This window comes from Ischnura elegans, chromosome 11, assembly GCF_921293095.1.
Source record: "Ischnura elegans chromosome 11, ioIscEleg1.1, whole genome shotgun sequence".
In the NCBI taxonomy this organism is placed as follows: domain Eukaryota; kingdom Metazoa; phylum Arthropoda; class Insecta; order Odonata; family Coenagrionidae; genus Ischnura; species Ischnura elegans.
The window spans coordinates 95,361,161-95,381,538 of NC_060256.1; the positions used below are offsets into that span (position 1 = coordinate 95,361,161).

General features: G+C 38.8%; 2 protein-coding genes and 1 long non-coding RNA gene across 3 annotated transcripts in view; 1 reads left to right on the forward strand and 2 right to left on the reverse strand.

The window, feature by feature from the left end:
* Positions 1-662: 662 nt before the first annotated feature.
* LOC124167514 (endoribonuclease LACTB2) lies at positions 663-18,038 on the reverse strand. Its single transcript, XM_046545446.1, has 5 exons — positions 17,887-18,038; positions 17,511-17,792; positions 17,063-17,261; positions 16,844-16,972; positions 663-1,560 (listed from the first exon to the last, which is right to left on the reverse strand). Exons 1-5 carry the CDS (start codon positions 18,006-18,008, stop codon positions 1,426-1,428), a joined length of 867 nt encoding a protein of 288 aa, XP_046401402.1. The 5' UTR covers positions 18,009-18,038; the 3' UTR covers positions 663-1,425.
* On the reverse strand, positions 5,309-6,707 carry LOC124167516. Its single transcript, XR_006866702.1, has 2 exons — positions 5,937-6,707; positions 5,309-5,791 (listed from the first exon to the last, which is right to left on the reverse strand). It is a non-coding gene; the product is annotated as an uncharacterized LOC124167516 (long non-coding RNA).
* A 176-nt stretch (positions 18,039-18,214) lies between the features above and the next one.
* Positions 18,215-20,378, forward strand: part of LOC124167513 (NADH dehydrogenase [ubiquinone] flavoprotein 1, mitochondrial) — a 52,621-nt gene continuing 50,457 nt past the window's right edge. The window contains exons 1-3 of the mRNA XM_046545445.1: positions 18,215-18,328; positions 18,482-18,537; positions 18,862-19,006. Of these exons, the coding sequence (XP_046401401.1) occupies positions 18,247-18,328; positions 18,482-18,537; positions 18,862-19,006 (283 nt within the window). The 5' untranslated portion in view covers positions 18,215-18,246. The remainder of the gene's footprint in view (positions 18,329-18,481; positions 18,538-18,861; positions 19,007-20,378) is intronic.

Below are 20,378 nucleotides of genomic sequence, written 5' to 3' on the forward strand. Positions count from 1 at the left end.
GCACGACTGCGAGAGGGTTAATTTCTAGCCTCTTTGGAGAATCTAATCCAATATGTAATGTCATGTAGAGCTATTTGGTCATTTCAGAGTGATGAAGTTATGAGTGATGCTGTGTTCCACTTTTGATGATTTTCCCGAATGGAAAAGACCAACACTGCTCCAATGTTCTGAAACTCACTATTCTCCACAGAGCAGCCAGTTTCCCAAAAAATATACTTCACAGCCCTCGGTGTAGTTTGAAAGATAAATGCTGCTCATGACTCATGCAATATTAATGAAGCAATTCCCAAAATTTGTCATAAAAGACATTTTACCGGGAAATTAGCGTGGATAGCCTCAATTCTGTGCTAAATGATTTTGCATACCAACAGAGAAAGATTAGGAATGGCTTCCCTTGTGAATTGTTACATGAAACAAGCCCTTTTTCAATTCACCTACATGGCTATCCATCCACCTTACTTCCTGGACCGTAAGTGGATCTTAGATCAGTTATGGGTAGTATGTAGTGAGTCACTGTTGCTAGCCACATAGCTGAAGTCCAGGCAACTTGAATGCAGATACTTCGACAATTTACAGTTAATCTATGATTTCTTTTTGGCTACTTTGCTTATAATGTCTCATGGAGCACTGCAATACAAAAGAATATATTGATACATAATTAATTACACTTATGTATGTCTTTATTTGCAAACCATAAAATCGTATATATCCATGCACCTCCAAAATTGAGATTTAAATATGACTCATGAACTTCATGGATGGAATTTTTTACGTTTGGTTGAGGAATATGCAAATGGGGTCCTCAATCGGACTTTGACCAAATTCAACATTTTTGAGCTGATGAGAATGTGAAGCGAGTTGAAATTGGAACATAGATGGTTTTCAACCATATAGAATCCATCTTTTATCCACACAATAGTTCATTCTCTTAAAGCTCTTTTCTATTTGCCATGAAATTTTTTTCAACTGAAAAATCATTTGAAGAATGTAAACAGAAATCAGCTTTCAAATTGTCCCATACATACTTTCAGAAAAATAGCCATCACTGAGACATATTTTTTGGTATATAATACAATGCATCCCCCATCAATTCATACATATTCATATCTTGAACATTATTTTGTCCAAATCAAAGTCCTTCACATAATAATTGTTCATAAATGGTCCATATAAAATAAAATTGGAAAAAAATACCAGTACATATCAGGTAACTGAAATGACACAGTCAAAAATGGGGAAGGATAGCAAAGAATATTTGTAGTGCACACTTCCCAGATGTCATTTGTGTCATCAAAGCATGACTTTCATAGCAGAAGTAAGACCCAAAATAGCACGAAACTAGGATCCTTGCCACAGTCAATGCAGCCCAAGCAGCAACACATGCTGTAGCACTAAGGAAGGGCTCTTGCACAAGACAGCCAGCAATTACAAATGACTGGACGAGGCCAACATATGCCAGATGTGGTCGTCTCCCAAATGCACTCTGCCTTCCTTTTCAAGCTTCTTCAGATGATGGCCTACATTCACTGCGGCTGCTCTGTGGAGGGGCTCGGGAGTCTCCTGAAATGATAAAAACAGCAAAACCAATGGTGACTAAAACTTGCACCTCTGTTAGGAGAAGTACCAAATTTCCCAACAAAGGCCTCCTTGGTGCGAGACGGAGGAGTAACACATGTTCGCGTGAGTAAAAAACTCCACACTTATCGCCCTGTAGTGTTTTGAAATGGACATTCTTGACTTCTATATACCATCCAAAACACACAAACCAAAAATCCCATCCACTCCATTGTATCAGGATGCAATTCACCAACAGAAAGGATCTCATTACTTGTTGATCATTACTAAAAACCAAGAGTTACCCCTCTCCTTTCTTTCATCAAAGATTCCTACCACGCCCTCAAGTTACTCAACTCAACATGGCTCCCTCCTAGACCAACATCTACACGAGCCATTTCGAATCATTACCAGTGTTGGTAAGTAATCGAGTAAAAGTAATCAGATAACTTGTAACAATTTCTTTTGCAGTAATTTGAACTTTTAGGGATTAATTTTTATTTGTAATTTACTCCTTATGATGAAAGAGGAATTGTTACTTTCCTTGTAATCGTTACTTGCTCATAATCGACAATAAGGTAGTTTCCTTCATCAAAGAAAATGAAAGGCATTCATTGCAAGTCGTTACCCATGATTAGCGTATTCATAATATACAAATTATTTGGTTTTAGAAATACCAGTTTAGACGAATGGGAATGGTCAATTTCATCCTCATTTGAAAAAGGCTAGATTGGCGCCCATGCGATGCCACTCCACGTGACGTCACAGGGACCTAGTTTCAATACGGGTAGATAGGAGTTTTACATCATCTAAGATTATCAATGCATGCATGAGACACAGAGCTCAGGGAAACATCTCTTAATAATCACCCATTAAAATTACCTAAGTTCGGAAAATTTCCTTCGTTTGATAAGGTATTAATAATCCTTATTCAACCTTTTCCCTACTATATACGTATATATACGTGTGGACGTTTCCTGACTCGGGAGACGACGGCCGTATATTTACGTGTGAGATTTTCCTAGCCAGGAGTTCGAAAGCCGTATATATACGTTTTCTAGCTGTCCCCCTTTTAGGACGGTCGCGGGTTTACGTCGTCTTTGTCTCGGGACCAAACCCTGCAGGGTTTAGGATTTACCCTTGGAATCCGGGAGCAGGTACCCAGACCCCTCGTCTTTTATAACCCCTCTTAGCGGTAAGGGACAGTGGTCATACAATTGTTTATCCAGTCAGGTTTCGAAATAAATATTTATTCATTTCTCAAGAAAAATAAACTAAGTATTGAATTATTTGTCTTTTGAGCAGCGTTTACAATTTTTAAATGAAATTCTACGATAAATATTAACTTATATCTCGAGTTATGTATAAACATCAACATGGAAATTGTTGCTGCATTAAATGCGTTAATATTGGCCTTATAGTTTCGTTTAAAATTTGACAATGCTCAGAAAAAAATGAGGAATTCAATTCAAAGTCTGCAATTTACGTGCAAGCAACAATTATCCATTTGCTAAATACATAAAAGCAATACATAAGTTGACCGTGAACCAATGCCGCAGGTATGGTCGTAAACCCGGAAAGGAGGGAGCACAACTACTCTCGGAGACCGAGATAATGCGAAGTCCCAGCGTAGACGGGTCGAAAAAGTTTCAGCGAGACCCTTCTTGACGAATGCCCTCCAAAAATGCTCCGTACCACAAGAAAGAAGTCTCTTGGGGCTCAGTGCAGCAGTCGTGCTAAGACGAAAACTCAGCCGTCTCGAAAGGGTTAAGCCAAGAGCTACCAGCTAGCAGGGTACTTTGCTACCTGCTAGCATCCTGTGTCGTATCAGCGCTCAAAGCCTCCCCCCAAGGTCACCTCACTTGCGGCAGCGGGAACCAGAATGACGTCACACGGAGTTTTCCCAGCATCCATACTTAGCCGTTGCGTTTTCGCGCGCTTGAAAATTTTCACTTTTCATTTAATCACGAAAAATAGATATCGTCATTTAAAAATCTAAAAGCATGAAATACGTACTCCAGGAGTAATAATCTTTTGATTCACCCTGCTGTGATTTTCCTGCCCTTGCCTGTGACTGCTACTCACAGCTACTAATGACTTATTATGTGCTGGCTGGCTACTGGAGTGCACAGAGGAAATATTGTACTGAGAATGATTCAAGTGAGCATTGATGTGAATTGTCAGGTACTTACATGAAAATAAATCAATATTTTTAATCAGGGATAAATTATTATGAATAAGATAGGTCTCTTGCCAATAACCAACTTTGCGTAACTGATGTCAAGAAAGAAGATAAAACCTTTTTTATTCGAATGTTGACACTTAGATAGGAATACTGTTATAGGGTTTTGTCCATATACGCCCGGGTATGAGAGAAAAAAGCATTTAAAAGTGAAAAATACTGTCACATTGAATTTAATTACACAATTTCGCTCATTGTTTCAAGGCCAATTTGGTCTGGTGGTAGCGTGTTGTGCTTTCGTTTTGGAAGACCAGGGTTCGAGACTCGGAGAAAGACAGATACAGAAAAGTGGTTTGCACGATTGCTTCAAAACCAATGTTCAACGTCATAAACTACACCGTGAGGCATCACGCCACGTAGTCACCTCTGACATGAGTTGCCCGGGTTGCAACTGTTGCGTGACGTGCATCCGTAATCAAGGAGCGCGGCCGCTCACTGCGAGGCTTGGAAAACAGGAACACGGTGCTCCCGTGAATGCATCTAGCGCGTGATCGCTTCCGTTTTACGAACGGGATTCTAACGGAAATGATAAGTCCGATGTATCCTATCATTAATGCCTTAATTCCGATGATTTTGCATTCGATTTTTTTATAAAGATTGCGGAAAAAACTGAGTGAGAGTGAAAATCATGCACGGATAATCCGCAACCCAGATAAACTGCAGCTGGATAATCGGGAGTCTGCGCTGTATATAAAAAAGTAAATAAATGAAGGAAGACGTAGAATGACACTTTTTTGCACTTACGCATAGATTAGTCACCACCCAACCGAAAAAGTGGAATGCCTGAAGAACAACTAAAATTTTCCATTGCCATTTCCAAAAACAATCTTATGAGCCCGTGAATATAAAATTTCGTAACTGCTAGTAAGTAATTCTAAAAATCAGAACATTGGTTAGGTACAAGCATGATTCAGTCAACTGTTCTTTCTTCCTCTATCTCCTCCTAGAATGAACTCCTATCTCCCAAGTCTTTAGTGTTATTATTTAGTGTATCATTGTCATAAACTATGCTCTAAACGCAGTAATAGCTAATACAAAATCAAATAAATAGATACTTATAACTTCAGGCTTTATTTTGTGAAACCTCTCCATATTGGATATAAAGAAATAAAAACTTTGTAAGGTTCACTGTTATTTAATTATGGGCACGACCCGGGTTTCGTATCAGAAAAAAAGAGGTGGAATTTACAGCCTAACCCAGCCGGCACAACGTCTTAAATAGAACCAAAATATATGTATAATTTCCGTATAAAACGGAGAAATCATATACGTTAAGAGAAATCATATACGTATATCTTGGAGAAAAGTTAGAGAAAAACTAGAGAAATCCAAGAGAAAGATTTCCTAAATACAAGAGAAATCATTTCTCTAACGGCGAGTAGGGCGCCGCGTAGAGGCCATGCAACGAACTAACGGCGACTAATACTCGATGCTCACTTATTACTACCTTTATTGCTAACTCTAAGCGGGATGATGTTTCCACACATTTTTACACACAAAAAATCATAAGTCTCTAAAAAAATACCTTTATTTGGGCACATCTACACCGTAATTTAGAAATAATTTTTAGACATCTACCCGTTCATTCGGTAAATTTAGCACTGCAATAACATCATCCTTTCCCACATTAAGCTCCATTTAGGGCCCACAGTTCCCCTGTTTTCAGCATATCTGCAAAGAAGCATGGTATAGCTGTTAAACGTGATGACGAGAAAAGAATGAAACTCACCTCCAATGTCGAGGAATAGGTAAAAAAAATACTCATATCGAAATGATGATTTTCGTCATATCCTCACAACACTTGGGATACACTACTTACTTCACAATCAAAACAAACCTAGGTGACAACAATTAAAATATGACTTATACGGTACTTATCTTGACGTTAGATGGGTAAATTTAGCACTGCAATAACATCATAGACGACATAGGACGATGGAAATGCCGTACTATTAGGATACAACAACACCAACGAGTTCCACTCACGTTATTCCGCTAAAAAATAATTTGAAATTGCAAAATTCATACATTAATAACGAACATGGAAAGAAATACTGTTATATAATACGTTATTCCAGCAACATTGCATTAGTAAATGCTAGTCAGCATGGAGAACATAAGAGAAATTAATGATACTCACTTCAAACAACATCTTCCATGCTTCAAATACAGATCCTATTGTTTACATACTCGTCTGCGTAAATTCAAGGGCGTGAGACAGTGCAGAGACTACTGCGTTACTCCATTGGTAAAAGATACTTCATTTTCAACCGCTTTCACTCATACAGCAAGAGGAATAATAGAGACAACTTTCAAAACATTCGTGATTGCAACCGTTTCAAACCGTAGTTGTTGTTACTCGAGCAGCATGGCAGCATTTCGATTTCAATCATATCGATTGTATGAATCGATAGTCTTCTTTTATGCCTTTCGGTTAGCAGACGAGAAACATCTCAAAGTTGGGTATTAAGGACATCTCGTCCCCTAAAACGTACCTATTACGTGCAGATGAATTATTATAAAGTTGTACCAATGTCAACATGAAATGAAATTTATCGTTAGGGCTAAGGGAATTAAGTTATTCTTAAAATCGAAGCATTTGTACTCATCACAATAACAACCTTTCGCGCACAATGGTCCACTTTGAGAATTTAAAATGCTAAATAGTATGTTATAATTGTTTTTTTAATGGTGGAACAAAAATATTAATTAGCTCTCCATCTGCGTCAGCCCTTTGAATCTGATTTACAAGTAATTTCACTGCATTATTAGCGCTAGCGCCGTAAATAATCTTGTGGGCTCTCTGCGAACAGAAAAGATAGGGAAATTCCTACCCTGTGATTTCTCTACAGATATATTTTCTCCATTTTTTCTCTTCCATTTATGTAAAGAATTTCTGCTGTGCTGGCTGGGAAAGTGCGGCGATTGTGGTATGAAATACATCGGCAGAATAGAGAGAAGTGTTAAGATCAGAGTAAGTGAGCACCACAACTGTTTCAAGAAAAAAAAAGAGCAATCCAACTTCGCCAATCATTTATTAGATGGCAAACACAAAAGTGATTTCAAGCAGGACATCCTCCACTCAGAAGGAAACAGGAGGAGACTCGATGCCCTGGAAACGTTGGAGATTATAGAACATTTAAAGAACACACCCCTCTTGCCAACGAACAAGTGCTCCCCTACCACTCCCCTCTCTTTTCCATCCCCATCAGTGAACTCCTACAGCGACAACCTTTAAATTTCAAGTGCCTAACCACCTGTGTGCAGTTAAAATTTCCAAGAAAGGATACTACGCAGTGCTTCTACCAATATTCCCCCAATGACCCATGTCCTTCGGGAATTCATTAACCCATACCAGCACCATCCACAGCCGGACTCAACGACCTACCATAGACTATTGTGATTTAGAAAACTCAATGCACCCCGCTAATCCTCTCTTTCTTCCCCAACACCACTACCTTCTTTAGCTCTCGTCTCCTCACCCACTTTAACCCCGCCCTCCCCTTGCTGGTCAGATACCTATCCTCACAGGAAAAACCCTCGTCCCAAATCAAGAAGGCTGCCCCTCCCTCCCCCCCACCTTCCATTCCCTGCTTAACCCTCACCCCCACCCTCTCAACCAGTCCATTTCCTTTCCGATAGATGTCCTCACTGTCATATTTGTGTACTTTGTGTATAAATACAAGATGCATGCAAGATCAGTCACCTGACGATGTAACCAAGTTATGAAACCCAGGTGTGCCCATAATTAAATAACAGTGAGCCTTACAAAGTTTTTATTTCTTTATTTCCAAGTAGATACTTCGCGGTATCCTCGCAGATGATAAAGCCTTAAGAAATGAACACCTATGTGTGAAGAATGACCTTGCGAATCACTCTAGGTTCCCGATTTCCCTCCCTATTCTTTATCCTCGTTGCTTTATTTTTGTTGGAGAATACCTGAAAAAATCTCGCTAATAGCGGAGAGTCTGACGGCTAACATTAGCCCACTTTGGTTTCCAATTGTGAACGTTTCCCAACCAATTTCGATCCAAGATCTCAACACCCAATAGCTTCAACTCAGAATGTTTCCTATCTATGGTAACCACAAATAAGGATTAAAAATTACAAATCTCAACACATTCACTAAATTATAATGACATTCATGACGTGATGCATAGTGGTGACAAGAGGTTTTAAATTTCTCCCCTCTCAGTGACTTGAAAGTGCTAAAAATAAAATAAATAGGTATTATAACCTGTGACTTAGAAGCAGTAAAAAAATATCATGGCTAAAAATCGCAAATTGTAATTGACACAGTAAATTACATTTACTTTAATTTTGGTTAAAATGTGGTCATGAGACAAAATATATGGCAGAAAACTGAGGCATTACAAGTTTGGAATCCAAGCAGAGATAATGTGTAATATAGGCACTGTAGGAGTAAGTTGAATGCAAATAAGCAACACAATATTTTACTTCACAATGCAAGTATAAGTAAATATGATATGAAAGCACCCCATGAAATGCAATATTATTTGAATGCTTGGAAATCCCTCTTTACTGAAGTCTTCAACGGGGATGTTTTCGGATCACACATGGGAAGAATAAGCCGAAATATACCGTACCTCTAGCACTTCATTATCCTCTCCTTCCTTACTTTCGGGTACTTTGGAAAACTATTCAAGATGATCAAATAAATATTAATTAGGAGCTGTGTTTGTGTGAATGACTTTTACTCTTTAGAATTATTCATCATCCAAAATAATCGCAACAACGCAACAATTTTCCTGTCAGTGAAAGGATATTTAAAGTCTGTTCTTTTTAACTTTACTAGAGCTGTTAGCACGCCTAGCCACCGTACAACGCATTCTTCATAATGATTATAATTCGCACAAGTAAGAGCAGTAAATATATGCAGTTCAATATTCGTTGACAAAACTGTGAATTTTCATGCGGAGTCGAGTATGGCTGGGTGTCTGCCGTGATGACACCCTCCCTTCAGCGGGAGACACTGAGACCACCTCTCCTTTATCACCTTGGGTTTCACCCAGAAAAAGTAATAATTTTACCACTTCAGTTTATAGATAGTTTACCCATATTCATACAGGTTTTCCATCTGTTAACATAATTTTACATGGGTAAAATAAGGGTAAAAACTGGGTAATTTATCTTTTGCACTGACTAGGTGATGAGCATACAATTGCCATAAATGTAGTGCTGTGCGAGGGTCTCATCTCGGTGGTCGAGACGAGAATTTCATTTCTCGGCATTGTCCGGACGAGACCCTCGGCACGGCGAGAGTCTCGCCTGGGTCAAGAGTCTTGACGAGAGTTGAGAAGTCTCGCCCCTTCGAGATTTCTTGACACCAGTCGAGACTGCCAGGCAAGGCGAGAATTTCCAATGAATACTGCAATCAGTCGATGATAGAGTTTACTAAGGAATCCCTTACGACTTTTACGGATTTATTCACATTATAAAAATATTTTAAGTAATGATTTACCCTCTGCATCCAATTTTTTAACCTTTTCCAATCGGGTGTCGAGTGACACTCGACATAGCCTACCTCACTACCAACTCGCGTGTCCAGTGTCACTTGACACGTGCTAATTTCCATTATTTTAATTCGTTCCATTCTCATTTTATTTGTATATTAATGTATATACAATTTTTGATAATCTACAGCTTCATTGGGCAATAAGTGTGGAGTATAAATCGAAATATATTTCAGAATATCATATTCTATTTACACCATCAGCCATGAGGATTCTTGGCCATAGAGGGCCTCGGTTCTATTTTTTGTACACACGTTGATCATTCTCTTTATCCTTCAAATCGCCCGGAAATATCCCGAAAAACAAGCATATTTGTTTTAGTGCATAATTTTCAATGTTACTTATACTAATATGGGAATGTGTGCCTCCTTCTACTTTGTTGTACTTTTTATTCATCTATCAATTGTATCGTATCTCTTACTATCACATGCCACAAGCAAGCCAGCAAGCCACATGTATACATAAGGAGTGATATTGACACAAAGTGCAAAAGGTTATCGTTCTTCAGAGTGCTGGCGAGCTTTGCTAAATCAGATTTTTCTTATTACGTGCCCCACAGAGCGGAGATGAAATTGATAATTTTTTTTCCCTGCATATTATTCTGAGAGCACACCGAATACGATACGATCGCTGCTTGAATGACTCATTTCTACTACTTGATTATTTTGTGTACATTTTGCACATTTTTTTCGTTACTATTTCAACGCACTCCCTTTATGACACCTTATAAATGGGAACTAAATCCATCACGGAGGTAGTCGTTTGTAGTTCCTATCCCAGAACTTAACCATGGAAAAGCTCAGCAAATTTGTTGATGAAATTCTTTGTGAAAGCAGTGACAATGAGTTTTACATTGGAAGTGAAGATATATCCGGAAGTAGTTCTAGTGATGAAGGTGGATTATCCAATAGTCATAAATCAACACAAGTTGAGCCTGTTGCCAGTCCTAGTAAACCTGCAAAAAGGAGGAATTGCCAATTTCATCAGCAGGAACTGACAAAAAGTGACAGTGATAGTGACACCCAAGTTGCACATAAAAAACGTAAAAAACTACAAAGAATTGTTTATTCTAGTGACAGTGTGGATGAGTGCAAAAGCGATGACATTGCCATTCAAAGTGAAAAACTAACGTGAAAATGAATAATGTCAGTTTGAATGACCAATCTCCGAAAAGGTATCCCTTCTCCACAGGACAAGTGTGCGTTGGTCCACAGGTTCCCGGTGACTGTGTGAAGCCCATTCAATTTTTTCAGTTGTTTTTTACAGAAGCCTTGATAAAAAGCATCGCCTGTGAGACAAATAAAGATCGCCACAGAGTAAACTTCAAAATAGGATATGTACTAGCCAAGAGATCAACTTGGAATAGTTGGACTGACGTCACCGCGAAGGAAATGAAGGCATTTCTCGGCATTATATTAAACATCGGTATTATTCATCAACCAAATATACAGGATTATTGGTCGTTAGAGTTTGTCTCTCATGTACCATTTTTTCGTACAATCTTCACAAGAGAAAGGTTTTTGCAAATATTTTGGATGCTACATCTAAAAAATGAAAAAGCGGGGATAAATGATACAAGAACCAGAAAAGAGAAGGTCAGTTCATTTTTGAATTTTTTAGATATGAAGTTCAAAGAGAAATTTTGCCCAGGATGCGAGATAGCCATTGATGAGTCTGTTGTGGGTTAACCAAGGGAATTCCAAGGGTAAGGCGCACTTCATCACGTACAACCCCAAAAAAACCTACCAAAAAGGGGAATTTGTATCTATGTCCTCGCAGATTCCCGACATGGCTACATCTATTCTTTTGTTCCTTACTTCGGTTCTGTAACATCTGACTCCCTTGCTAGATCTGATCTACCATTTACTACAAAAATTGTCCTAGAACTTTATGGCAGATTGAAGCAATCTCTTCCTGAAGCTCAGGGATTTCATGACTTTACTGATAGGTTCTACACAAGTGCAACACTTGCTAAGGAGTTGCTAAAATATAAGTGCCACTTGACAGGGACTCTGATGCCCAACAGGAAAGACAACCCAGCTCTAATGAAAAATCCCAGGATGAAAAAAGGAGAGTTGGTTGCCTATAGAGATAGGGACACATTCCTCCTCTCATGGAAGGACAAAAATTGGTTACATTACTAAGCACCTGGGACACTTCTGAAACGGAGGTAGAGGAAAGGAAGGTTCGAGGTAGAGCTGAAATTCAGAGAGTAGTCAAGCCGAAAGTCGTTGTGAACTACACCAAATTTATGGGTGGCATGGACACTGCTGATCACTTTACAAGTACCCATTGATTTATTAGAAAGACATTGAAATGGTGGCGAAAGCTATTTTTCTGGGGCTTCGAAGTTAGTGCAGTAAATTCATACATTTTATACAAAAAGCGCAAAAAAACGAAAGGTGAAAAGTGTATATGGCATGAGAAATTCATTACGGAGTTAGTTGCAGAACTTGTTGGATATTTCATGATGGATGGTACAACTCCAAGGGGCCGACCAAAACCATCAGACCCTCTACAAAGCTTGAATGGAAAACTTCATATCATCATGCCACATTCTGAAAAAAACACAAGGACTGTGTAGTTTGTTTGAAAAGAAACGTTAGCGGAGGAAGAAGAGAGACAATTTACTTTGGTGAAACATGTGAAAACCACCAACGGCTTCATGTGGGGGAATGTTTTAGAAGGTAACACTGTTTGGAAAAATTTGGAGATTAATGAATATATGATGCTTGTTACTCAATCTGAAAGTCTAATTTGTCAAATACACACTTTATTTTAGAGAAATATAAAACTTTATTGTATAAGATATGCTCATTCTTAAATTTAGGGGCATTTAAAAATAAAATTCCGAGTAGGCTACTGGTATATGGGTATGAAAAATTCCGAGTGCAAAAGGTTAAAGAACTCATAGTCCAACATGTCTGCTACCATCAGCATCAGGAAATATCATGAATGTCACAAAAAACATTTTCTTCATTTATTGTAAAGAGTATTCTACACCAATATTAAATGCACTCATCAATTTACATCTGAAACAATATTTATCAAGGTAGCAATTTTTGAAAGGACGATCCAGTCATTTGATGAAGTCACGGACGTATTTAAATAAATATATTTTTTAAATTATACATTTGCATGTCTGGAAGTACGCAAGCAATTTAAAAAAACACAAAAATAATGGCAGGAATAGATTTTATTCCAAAAGTATAGCAAAATGTGCGTTTGAATGCAGAATACATTCTATACACGGGTTTTATTCTGATAATACCAGAGTTTTATTTTTACACCGTATTTCCCCCAAAAAAACACGAGTAAATAACTTTTCGGTGCTGTCTGGGGAGTGTACATGATGCTAATAGAGTTCCCAACAAGAGATTTGAAAAAAAAAATTATTTCCTTTTCCTGACCTCAATATTTAATTTAAATCTTGGAGTGCAGGTCTTTAAATTGAAATGTAAATTTTGCCGACGATTCCATTTATTTATAAACCATTATCAGGGCATAAAATAAAATTTAGCATATAATTTTGATACGTAGGCATGTTAAACCCTGTCGATTTCTGAAACAACAATGCCTGTTCGCTGTCCGTTTGAAGTCTGTTGATAGCCTGTTGGAGATTAGTGAACAGAGTATAAACAGCCAACGAACAATCTCGGGTCACTCACAAGTAGGAACAACTTACGAACAGCCTTCTAACAGTTTGTACTCTGTTTGCAGCTTGTTCCTTAACAGGCAGGCAACAAGCATTTCGGGAACAATAGTGAACAAGCTTTTAACAGGCAGGGGCCGGTTGGTAGTATGTTTCACCGAACAGGGAATGAACAGACAACAGTGAACAAACACTAAACACCCTATCGATTTACGAAAAAAATAATGCCTGTTCGCTGTCAGTTTGGAGCCTTTTGGAGATTTTGAGAACAGATTATGAACAACGTACGAACAATTGTTTTAAGTTTCGGAATTTGGACAACAATTTGGATTAATCCAAATTTAATTGAGTACAAGGAAGTTTGATTGAATCCAAAGAAAATATCATCTACTTAAACAGTAATTATATACGGTTGAATTCATTATCACGATTACCATCAACCACGGATGACGGTTATTGAAGTGAGCACGCAAATTATATTACCTATCTGCTCGGCTTACGCACGTTAAATACTTTACTTCGCCAATTACAGGCTGGGGCCGTATGTTTCAGCCAAAGAGTATGTACTCTGTGGCTTCAGCGGACTGGGAACGAACAGACAACAGTGAACGGACAGTCAACAGGCAAGGGCCGGTTCATAGTCCGTTTCACGGTACAGGGTACGAACAGAAAACAGTGAACAGCTAGTGAACAGGTTCTCAACAAGGACGGAAAGATAGCGTGGTGCTGCTACCTACCTATAGAAGATAGCAAACGCAAACAATGACGCCAATAACCGATACCGTTATCCGGACAGTTTACGAGCACATGGTCGACTGTGTTGTGGTGAAGTTGTTGGATGCGGAGAAAACAGTTATTTATTTGATTATTATTTAACCTGTGCTAAATGCCCGCAGTGACGAATTAAGTAATTCTTGCATCCATTCAGTGATAGTGAAAGTCGAAGTGATATTGGTTCTTGAGTGTGTTTATTTAATAATTTATTGTGTCTCTTGAGTTTTTGAGCAAGTACTGAGATTTGTATTGTATTTGTATTATGCGTATGTGCGTTACGTCGCCAATAAGAACCAACAAACATTGTCAGAGGACTGTCTTTCTTGTAGGTTTGTTTGTGAGAAGTGAAATCATCGTGTTCATAAATATTCTTTAAAGGCGTGTTTCTCTTTTAAAATCACACGTATTATATTGACATAGTGCAGAATCCGAGTTGTATTAATTTAAGGAAGTACATATTTCTTTGATGAAGGCATGTGAAATATTTGTTGATGTAGTGGTTGTTCTGTTAATGATGACAAAGCTTGCTTTTCTGCAACTATTCAAGATTTTTATAACCAATGGAATATGTGGAAAAGCACAATAAAAGTTTTTCTTACAATCATTCAAATGAATTTCAACTTTTAATTCTATTTTAACATAAATCGTCTCTTGTCTATTATGTCCAACTTAGCAACAGCGAACAGTTAAGGAACAAAGTATGCGCATAGGGAGAGAACAGACAAATAACCATCTTCCCACATTGTCACTGACAAGGAACAGACAAGGCGTTCCAATTTACATTCTACGAACAGTCGCCTGCCTGTTCTCTCTTGGTCAAGGAACAGGGAACAAACAACCTAAGAAAACAGGCAATGAACTGACAGCGCACAGTCCCCTGCCTGTTCATTGTCTGTGGTCCAACAGGTAAGGAACAGAGAATGCCGCTTTCTTAACAGGGAGGGAACAGACAAGTAACCCTTTTCTCACAGACAAGGAACAGACAAGGCGTTCCAATTTACATTCTACGAACAGTCGCCTGCCTGTTCTCTCTTGGTCAGGGAACAGGGAACAAACAGCCAACTGACAGACAATGAACAGACTTTATTGTTACAGAAATCGACAGGGAAGGGTTACATCAATGTTCCTTATTATAGTAATATAATAAAAAGAAACATTCACTTGTAAATTAACAAAAAAGAAGAGATCATAGACTAATTCTATAGAATTTTATACAATTCTTTTTGCTATGTTTATTTATGGTAACTAAGGTTCATAGTTACCTGTCAATTTTGGTTGATTAAATAATAAAATATGCTTAAATTGTCAATGTTGATCTTATATTACAACTATTTTTATTTTTGGAAATATTTAAGATGCCTTAAAATAATATTTTTGTTAAATTATTTTCAATGCCTAAAAGAGAAATAGTTTTATATTTTTCGGGAAGCTGGGAGTCTCGACGGGTGTCGAGCAATCTCGAAGGGGCGAGACTCCTCGCCTCTCATCAAGACTCTCGACCCAGGCGAGACTCTCGCCGCGCCGAGAGCCTCATCTCGACAATGCTGAGAAACGAAATTCTCGTCCCGACCGTCGTGACTCTCGGGTGGTGGAGAGTCTTGCACAGCCCTACATAAATGACCGTTCCATGAATAATTAACTACATTTAGGGGGACTGAGTGCTCAGACTTGTTGTTCACCACGGGAGCAGACTGACTGTTACCCAGTACATATACAGGGTCGTATCCAGAAGTAGTAGGACTGTTTTTTTCCGCGCAGGAGGAAAGATTGAGGGGGGTCTGCAAGACTGGATGTTGTAGGGGGTAGCCTTGTGAATAGGTTTCGATGACTGGCAGTCACCTATGTGCATTAGTTGAGTGTGGACTACTGTTTTAGTGACCTTCTGTTTTGACACTTCGCCGTTAGTTGCGATGGAGCAATATTTAGAGCAGCGGTAGGCCATCAAGTTTTGCTGCAAACTTGGAAAATCGGCAACCGAAACCAAGAAAATGCTTATGCAGGCCTACAAGGAGGATACCACGAGCCATTCCTCGATATTTGAGTGGCACAAGTTGTTTCGGGAGGGTACAGAGCTCGTCCAGGATGACCAACGCGCCGGGCGTCCATCAACCTCAAAATCGCAAGCGAAATCGATGTTGATTGCATTTTTCGACCATCGTGGAATTGTTCAGAAGGAGTTTGTACCTCCTGGACATACTGTAAATGCAAGATTTTACGTAGAAGTGCTCACACAGCTGCGAAATTGGATCACATGTGTGCAACCAGACCTGGTGGGGAAATGGAAGCTCCACCATGACAAAGCACCATGCTATGGCACGTGGATTGTGAGGATCTCCTGGCCAAATTTGGCGTTTCCAAGTTGGCTCATCCCCCCGACAACCCCAATGTGGCACCACTGGACTTCTTCCTGTTCCCCAGGATCAAGAGGCAGCTCAAGGGGCATTGTTTCGATATGGTGGAAGCGGTCCAAGCGGCGACGACCAGGGTGCTGAACAGCATCCCGGAGGACGACTTCCAGAAGGCCTTCACGACCTGGAAGACTCGCCACCAGAAGTGTGTGGATGCCCTGTGGGCCTATTTTGAAGAGTAATGAGTCGATGTATCAAAATGCTCAATAAAGTAATTTTTTTAAATGAGTCCTACCACTTTTGGTTACCACCCTGTATATTCTTAGCCTCCATGAATGGAAATAGTTGAGTTGGCACTATGTAGGGGCTTTTGAATCATCTAGCTTCACACCATTGGCCACCTATAAGTAACACATGAGCTCATACAAATCAGTGACGAGTGATCAGGTAAGTATAATGGCAGAAGAAACCGCTCTGAGAAATGACTGAGCACTCACTCTGATGAGCTGCTTCACAGCAGTCACATTCAGGAAGGAATTCCACAGCTGTTGTGGTAGGGCTCTGAACCCTCAATCCCCCGCAAAAGCGCCCATTGTACCGTAACGTGCACTATGCATGGCATAATTTCCTCCTCTTTTGACTTCCATTAAGTATCAATCAGTGTCATTCATGGACCTTTCAAATGAAATGTATTATGATTGCTTCAATAACTTACGGGAACACCCACACAAGTACTTACAGAATATACAATTTTGACAATATCCATTTCTGTAAATCCTTTATGTGGTTCTTTCTCAAGCACACTCAATATTTCTTGCTCTCTCTTGCGTCGATGGTCGATGTAGTATTGTATTTTAGGAGTGGGATGCTTGAAAGAATGAACAAATGAACATTAATCTCCAATTTCGAACGCATACTTCTACCGCACAGCAGATTATGGATGATGCAAGATCAGTACCTCAATTATGGGACCATGTCCAGGATAAATCAGGTCCGGCTTCAAACCCAAAATTAACTCTAGGGACTTCATATAATCATGCAGATCTTCAAATACTGCAGTACCTTCCCCAAGAATGCAATCACCACTGAATACAGAATTCTCTTCCTTCAACATTAGCACGATATGGTCAGTAGTGTGGCCAGGGGTGAAGAATACCCTGCGTCACCATTGAATAAAAAAACAGTGATTAGAATAAAAAATATTTTAATAAAATTAGACCGCATGCACTCGCTACAATTTAACATTAAGATAAAATCCCTGATGGAGAAAACTATCTATGATGGTATTCATCGATGAATACCATCATTTTCGCGATCAATACCAACAATTCGCGATCGCGAAGTTCGCACTTTTCCAATAATATCCGTTCCATTTCCAATTTCAACCATTCAAAATCAAAAGAAACCTTAGTGTAGCTCCTTCTGTTTTTATTTCTTCTCCGTCTTCCAAAAACTTTAAATCAACAAAATTTGATAAACATTCGTCACCGGCTTCTTTCCTAGGGTACTTCCAAACAGATAGGCCTGCTTGAACATTTTCCAGGATTCCTTCGACTCCACCGACGTGGTCATGATGCCAATGTGTGACAAGAATTCGATCGAGTTCGATATTTTCTCTTCGCAAGAAATCTTTCAGAGTATTTACGTAGAGAGGTACATTCTTTTCTCCAGTATCTAGAAGAATTCGTCTGCGAAATTTAGGTATTTAAACACATAGCAATTAGATAAAATACGACTTCCTTGAAAACTCGGAGATGACACGAATACATCTTTCCTTCACACCTTTTCCCACTTCCAATGATATAGGTGTTCGTCCCTTGGAGAGTCATAGGCCCTGGATTACATCCTAATATTCTAACTACTCGTGCAGATAGCTTCGAAACAGACGGTATTTTGGCAGACATGATTCCTCCCACTGCTGAGCCCGTTGAGTCATTGAGTACATGAATGAACAACAACAAAATACTGGACAAAACAAACGAACTTAAAATTTGTATGCACTATATTATTTATTATTCCATAAATATAAAAATAAAATAGTAGGAATATATCCAATAACTTTTATAGGATTGGTAATCGGAGTGAACATGAAGAGTGTAGTTAAGATGTACTTCCGTGTTCTGCGAAGGGGGTTGGTGGTGAATGGTGGTGAAGGTATTCTGCGAGTTAGAAATGGCGACTCGCTCTCTTTTAAAGTGGGGAAATATCACCAGGGGTAATTTTGGTGAGTAAATGCGGAGTCTTTAATGAGCTCAATAATTTTCACTAGCTAAGCCGTGGGTGATTATTTCCCGGGAACGTAATTCTTGTAGTTTCTGGGTGTTTGTACTTAGGTCTCTTTCGTGCTGTTGATTTTTTAATTTTCCCTTTTATTCAGCACAAATTGGGTTGCCAGCTGTACAGTATCGACCCAACTCATCACAGCCAGCCAAAGTAAGTAATTTTATTCTAAGTTGGTTTTGAAACAATGCTTTTTTGGTTGTCTCTATGCAGTAATAGATCACCTCAGTTAGAATTCGTATTTAATGTTCAACAACCACTCGATTCGTCGAGTTTTTATGTGTTTTCGCCCTCCAGTAATACATGAAATGATGTAACAGATCAACTGTTTAATTTTTTTTGCTGAATATGAAACATATAATGTTTAGTGTTACGTAACTCCCTAATGCGTGCTATTACACTTCCCTCCATGGTACGGGGTACCCTTTGTCATAGAGCATTCATCCTTTGTTATTTGATTGCATTCTTATTTTCCAGACCAAATTTGGTGATTTGAAGGATGAAGATAGGATTTTTACAAATTTATATGGCAGACATGACTGGCGATTGAAGGGAGCATTGAAAAGGGGCGATTGGTACAAAACTAAGGAAATTGTGCTGAAAGGAGCCGATTGGATTATTAGTAAGTATTTTTTTGTGGTGTATTATTGTCCATAGTCTTCGAATTGAAGATAGGTTTTTACTTTCCGATATCACCCAATCTTTCTTTTGAAATGGTTTCTCGGACGTCAGTGGTATTTATTTAGTACAATTCATGAAAGCTTTCCCTTGTTAACGAAATTTAAATGTTTGCATCGAAATCTTGTATGAATATAAGTAACGTAATGAGATGGTGGAAGGGCAGATGCAGGATTTTTTCTGGGGGGCACAAGGGCCTGACTGGCAAATGGTCATCTCATATTTGAGATTAAAAACAACACGCCAAGCTACTGTACAAAATATTCACTTTATTTTATTACGAAAGTTATTAACTAGAAATTAAGTGATTGAAACTCCATGATTCACAAAACAAATGTTATGATAACGATATTAAAAATATTGTCTATTATATAAGCGTCTGTGGGGGCATGTGTCCCCCACTCCCTAAATCCGCCTATGAGTTGGTGTACTCCTGAAGAATCTACTTAGTACAAGTTGGCAAAATTTATATGGAATTCTCATAATATATTGTTTATTTTTATGGTGTGGGCTACTGGACAAGTTAAATAAATTACGATAGAACTTGCCAAAGGAAAAATGAAATGAGTGTATGAGCAAAGATCCTGAGAAAAAAAATGTGTTCGTAAAAAAAAATACTTATTCTTTGTCACAGGAAAAAATGACATCTTTTTCAAGGCACATAGAAATTGCACAATGTACAGGAGAGATATGCTTGTACTTTTAAGATAAGGTAATATTGGAGCATGCATAGGGGCACCGAATTTTGTGAAATATGAAATATAACGCGAAATTTCTAAGATTGTGGTAAATTCACTTGGTTCCAAGAAATTTTGCATTTAAGCACTTTTTCTGCGAATTAGGTACGATATTTTCCACCATTGCCAGTAAAAAATACCCTTCCACTTTAAGTTTTCTTAAAAAACTGGTATCAAGAACCGATCGCATTAAGTTTGTGCTTTGGAACCAGCTCGGAACTGTGGCGAGGATTTGAATTTGGCGCCCAAAGCCAAAATGGTCTGCAGCGTATTCAAGGTCAAAAAGTGAAAAACAGATTAAAAAACGCTTTTATTGCTATCCGTTTGCATGGCGTCCATGTTTTTTTTCTTTTGAGAGTTGCTTGCTAACTTGCACATTTAAGGATTCTTCAGTTTGTCGCTCTCGCCAACATTGTAACATTCTGTAGCCGCGGCCACATAGGCCGCTTTCAAACAAGCTGACCTTTTGCCTGCCGCCATCCACGGCACGGTGACGTTCATTCAACTGACCATACGTATCTATAGATGTCTTCAAACGAGTCGAATCGCACCGTTGACGGTACGGCGCCCATTTCATTC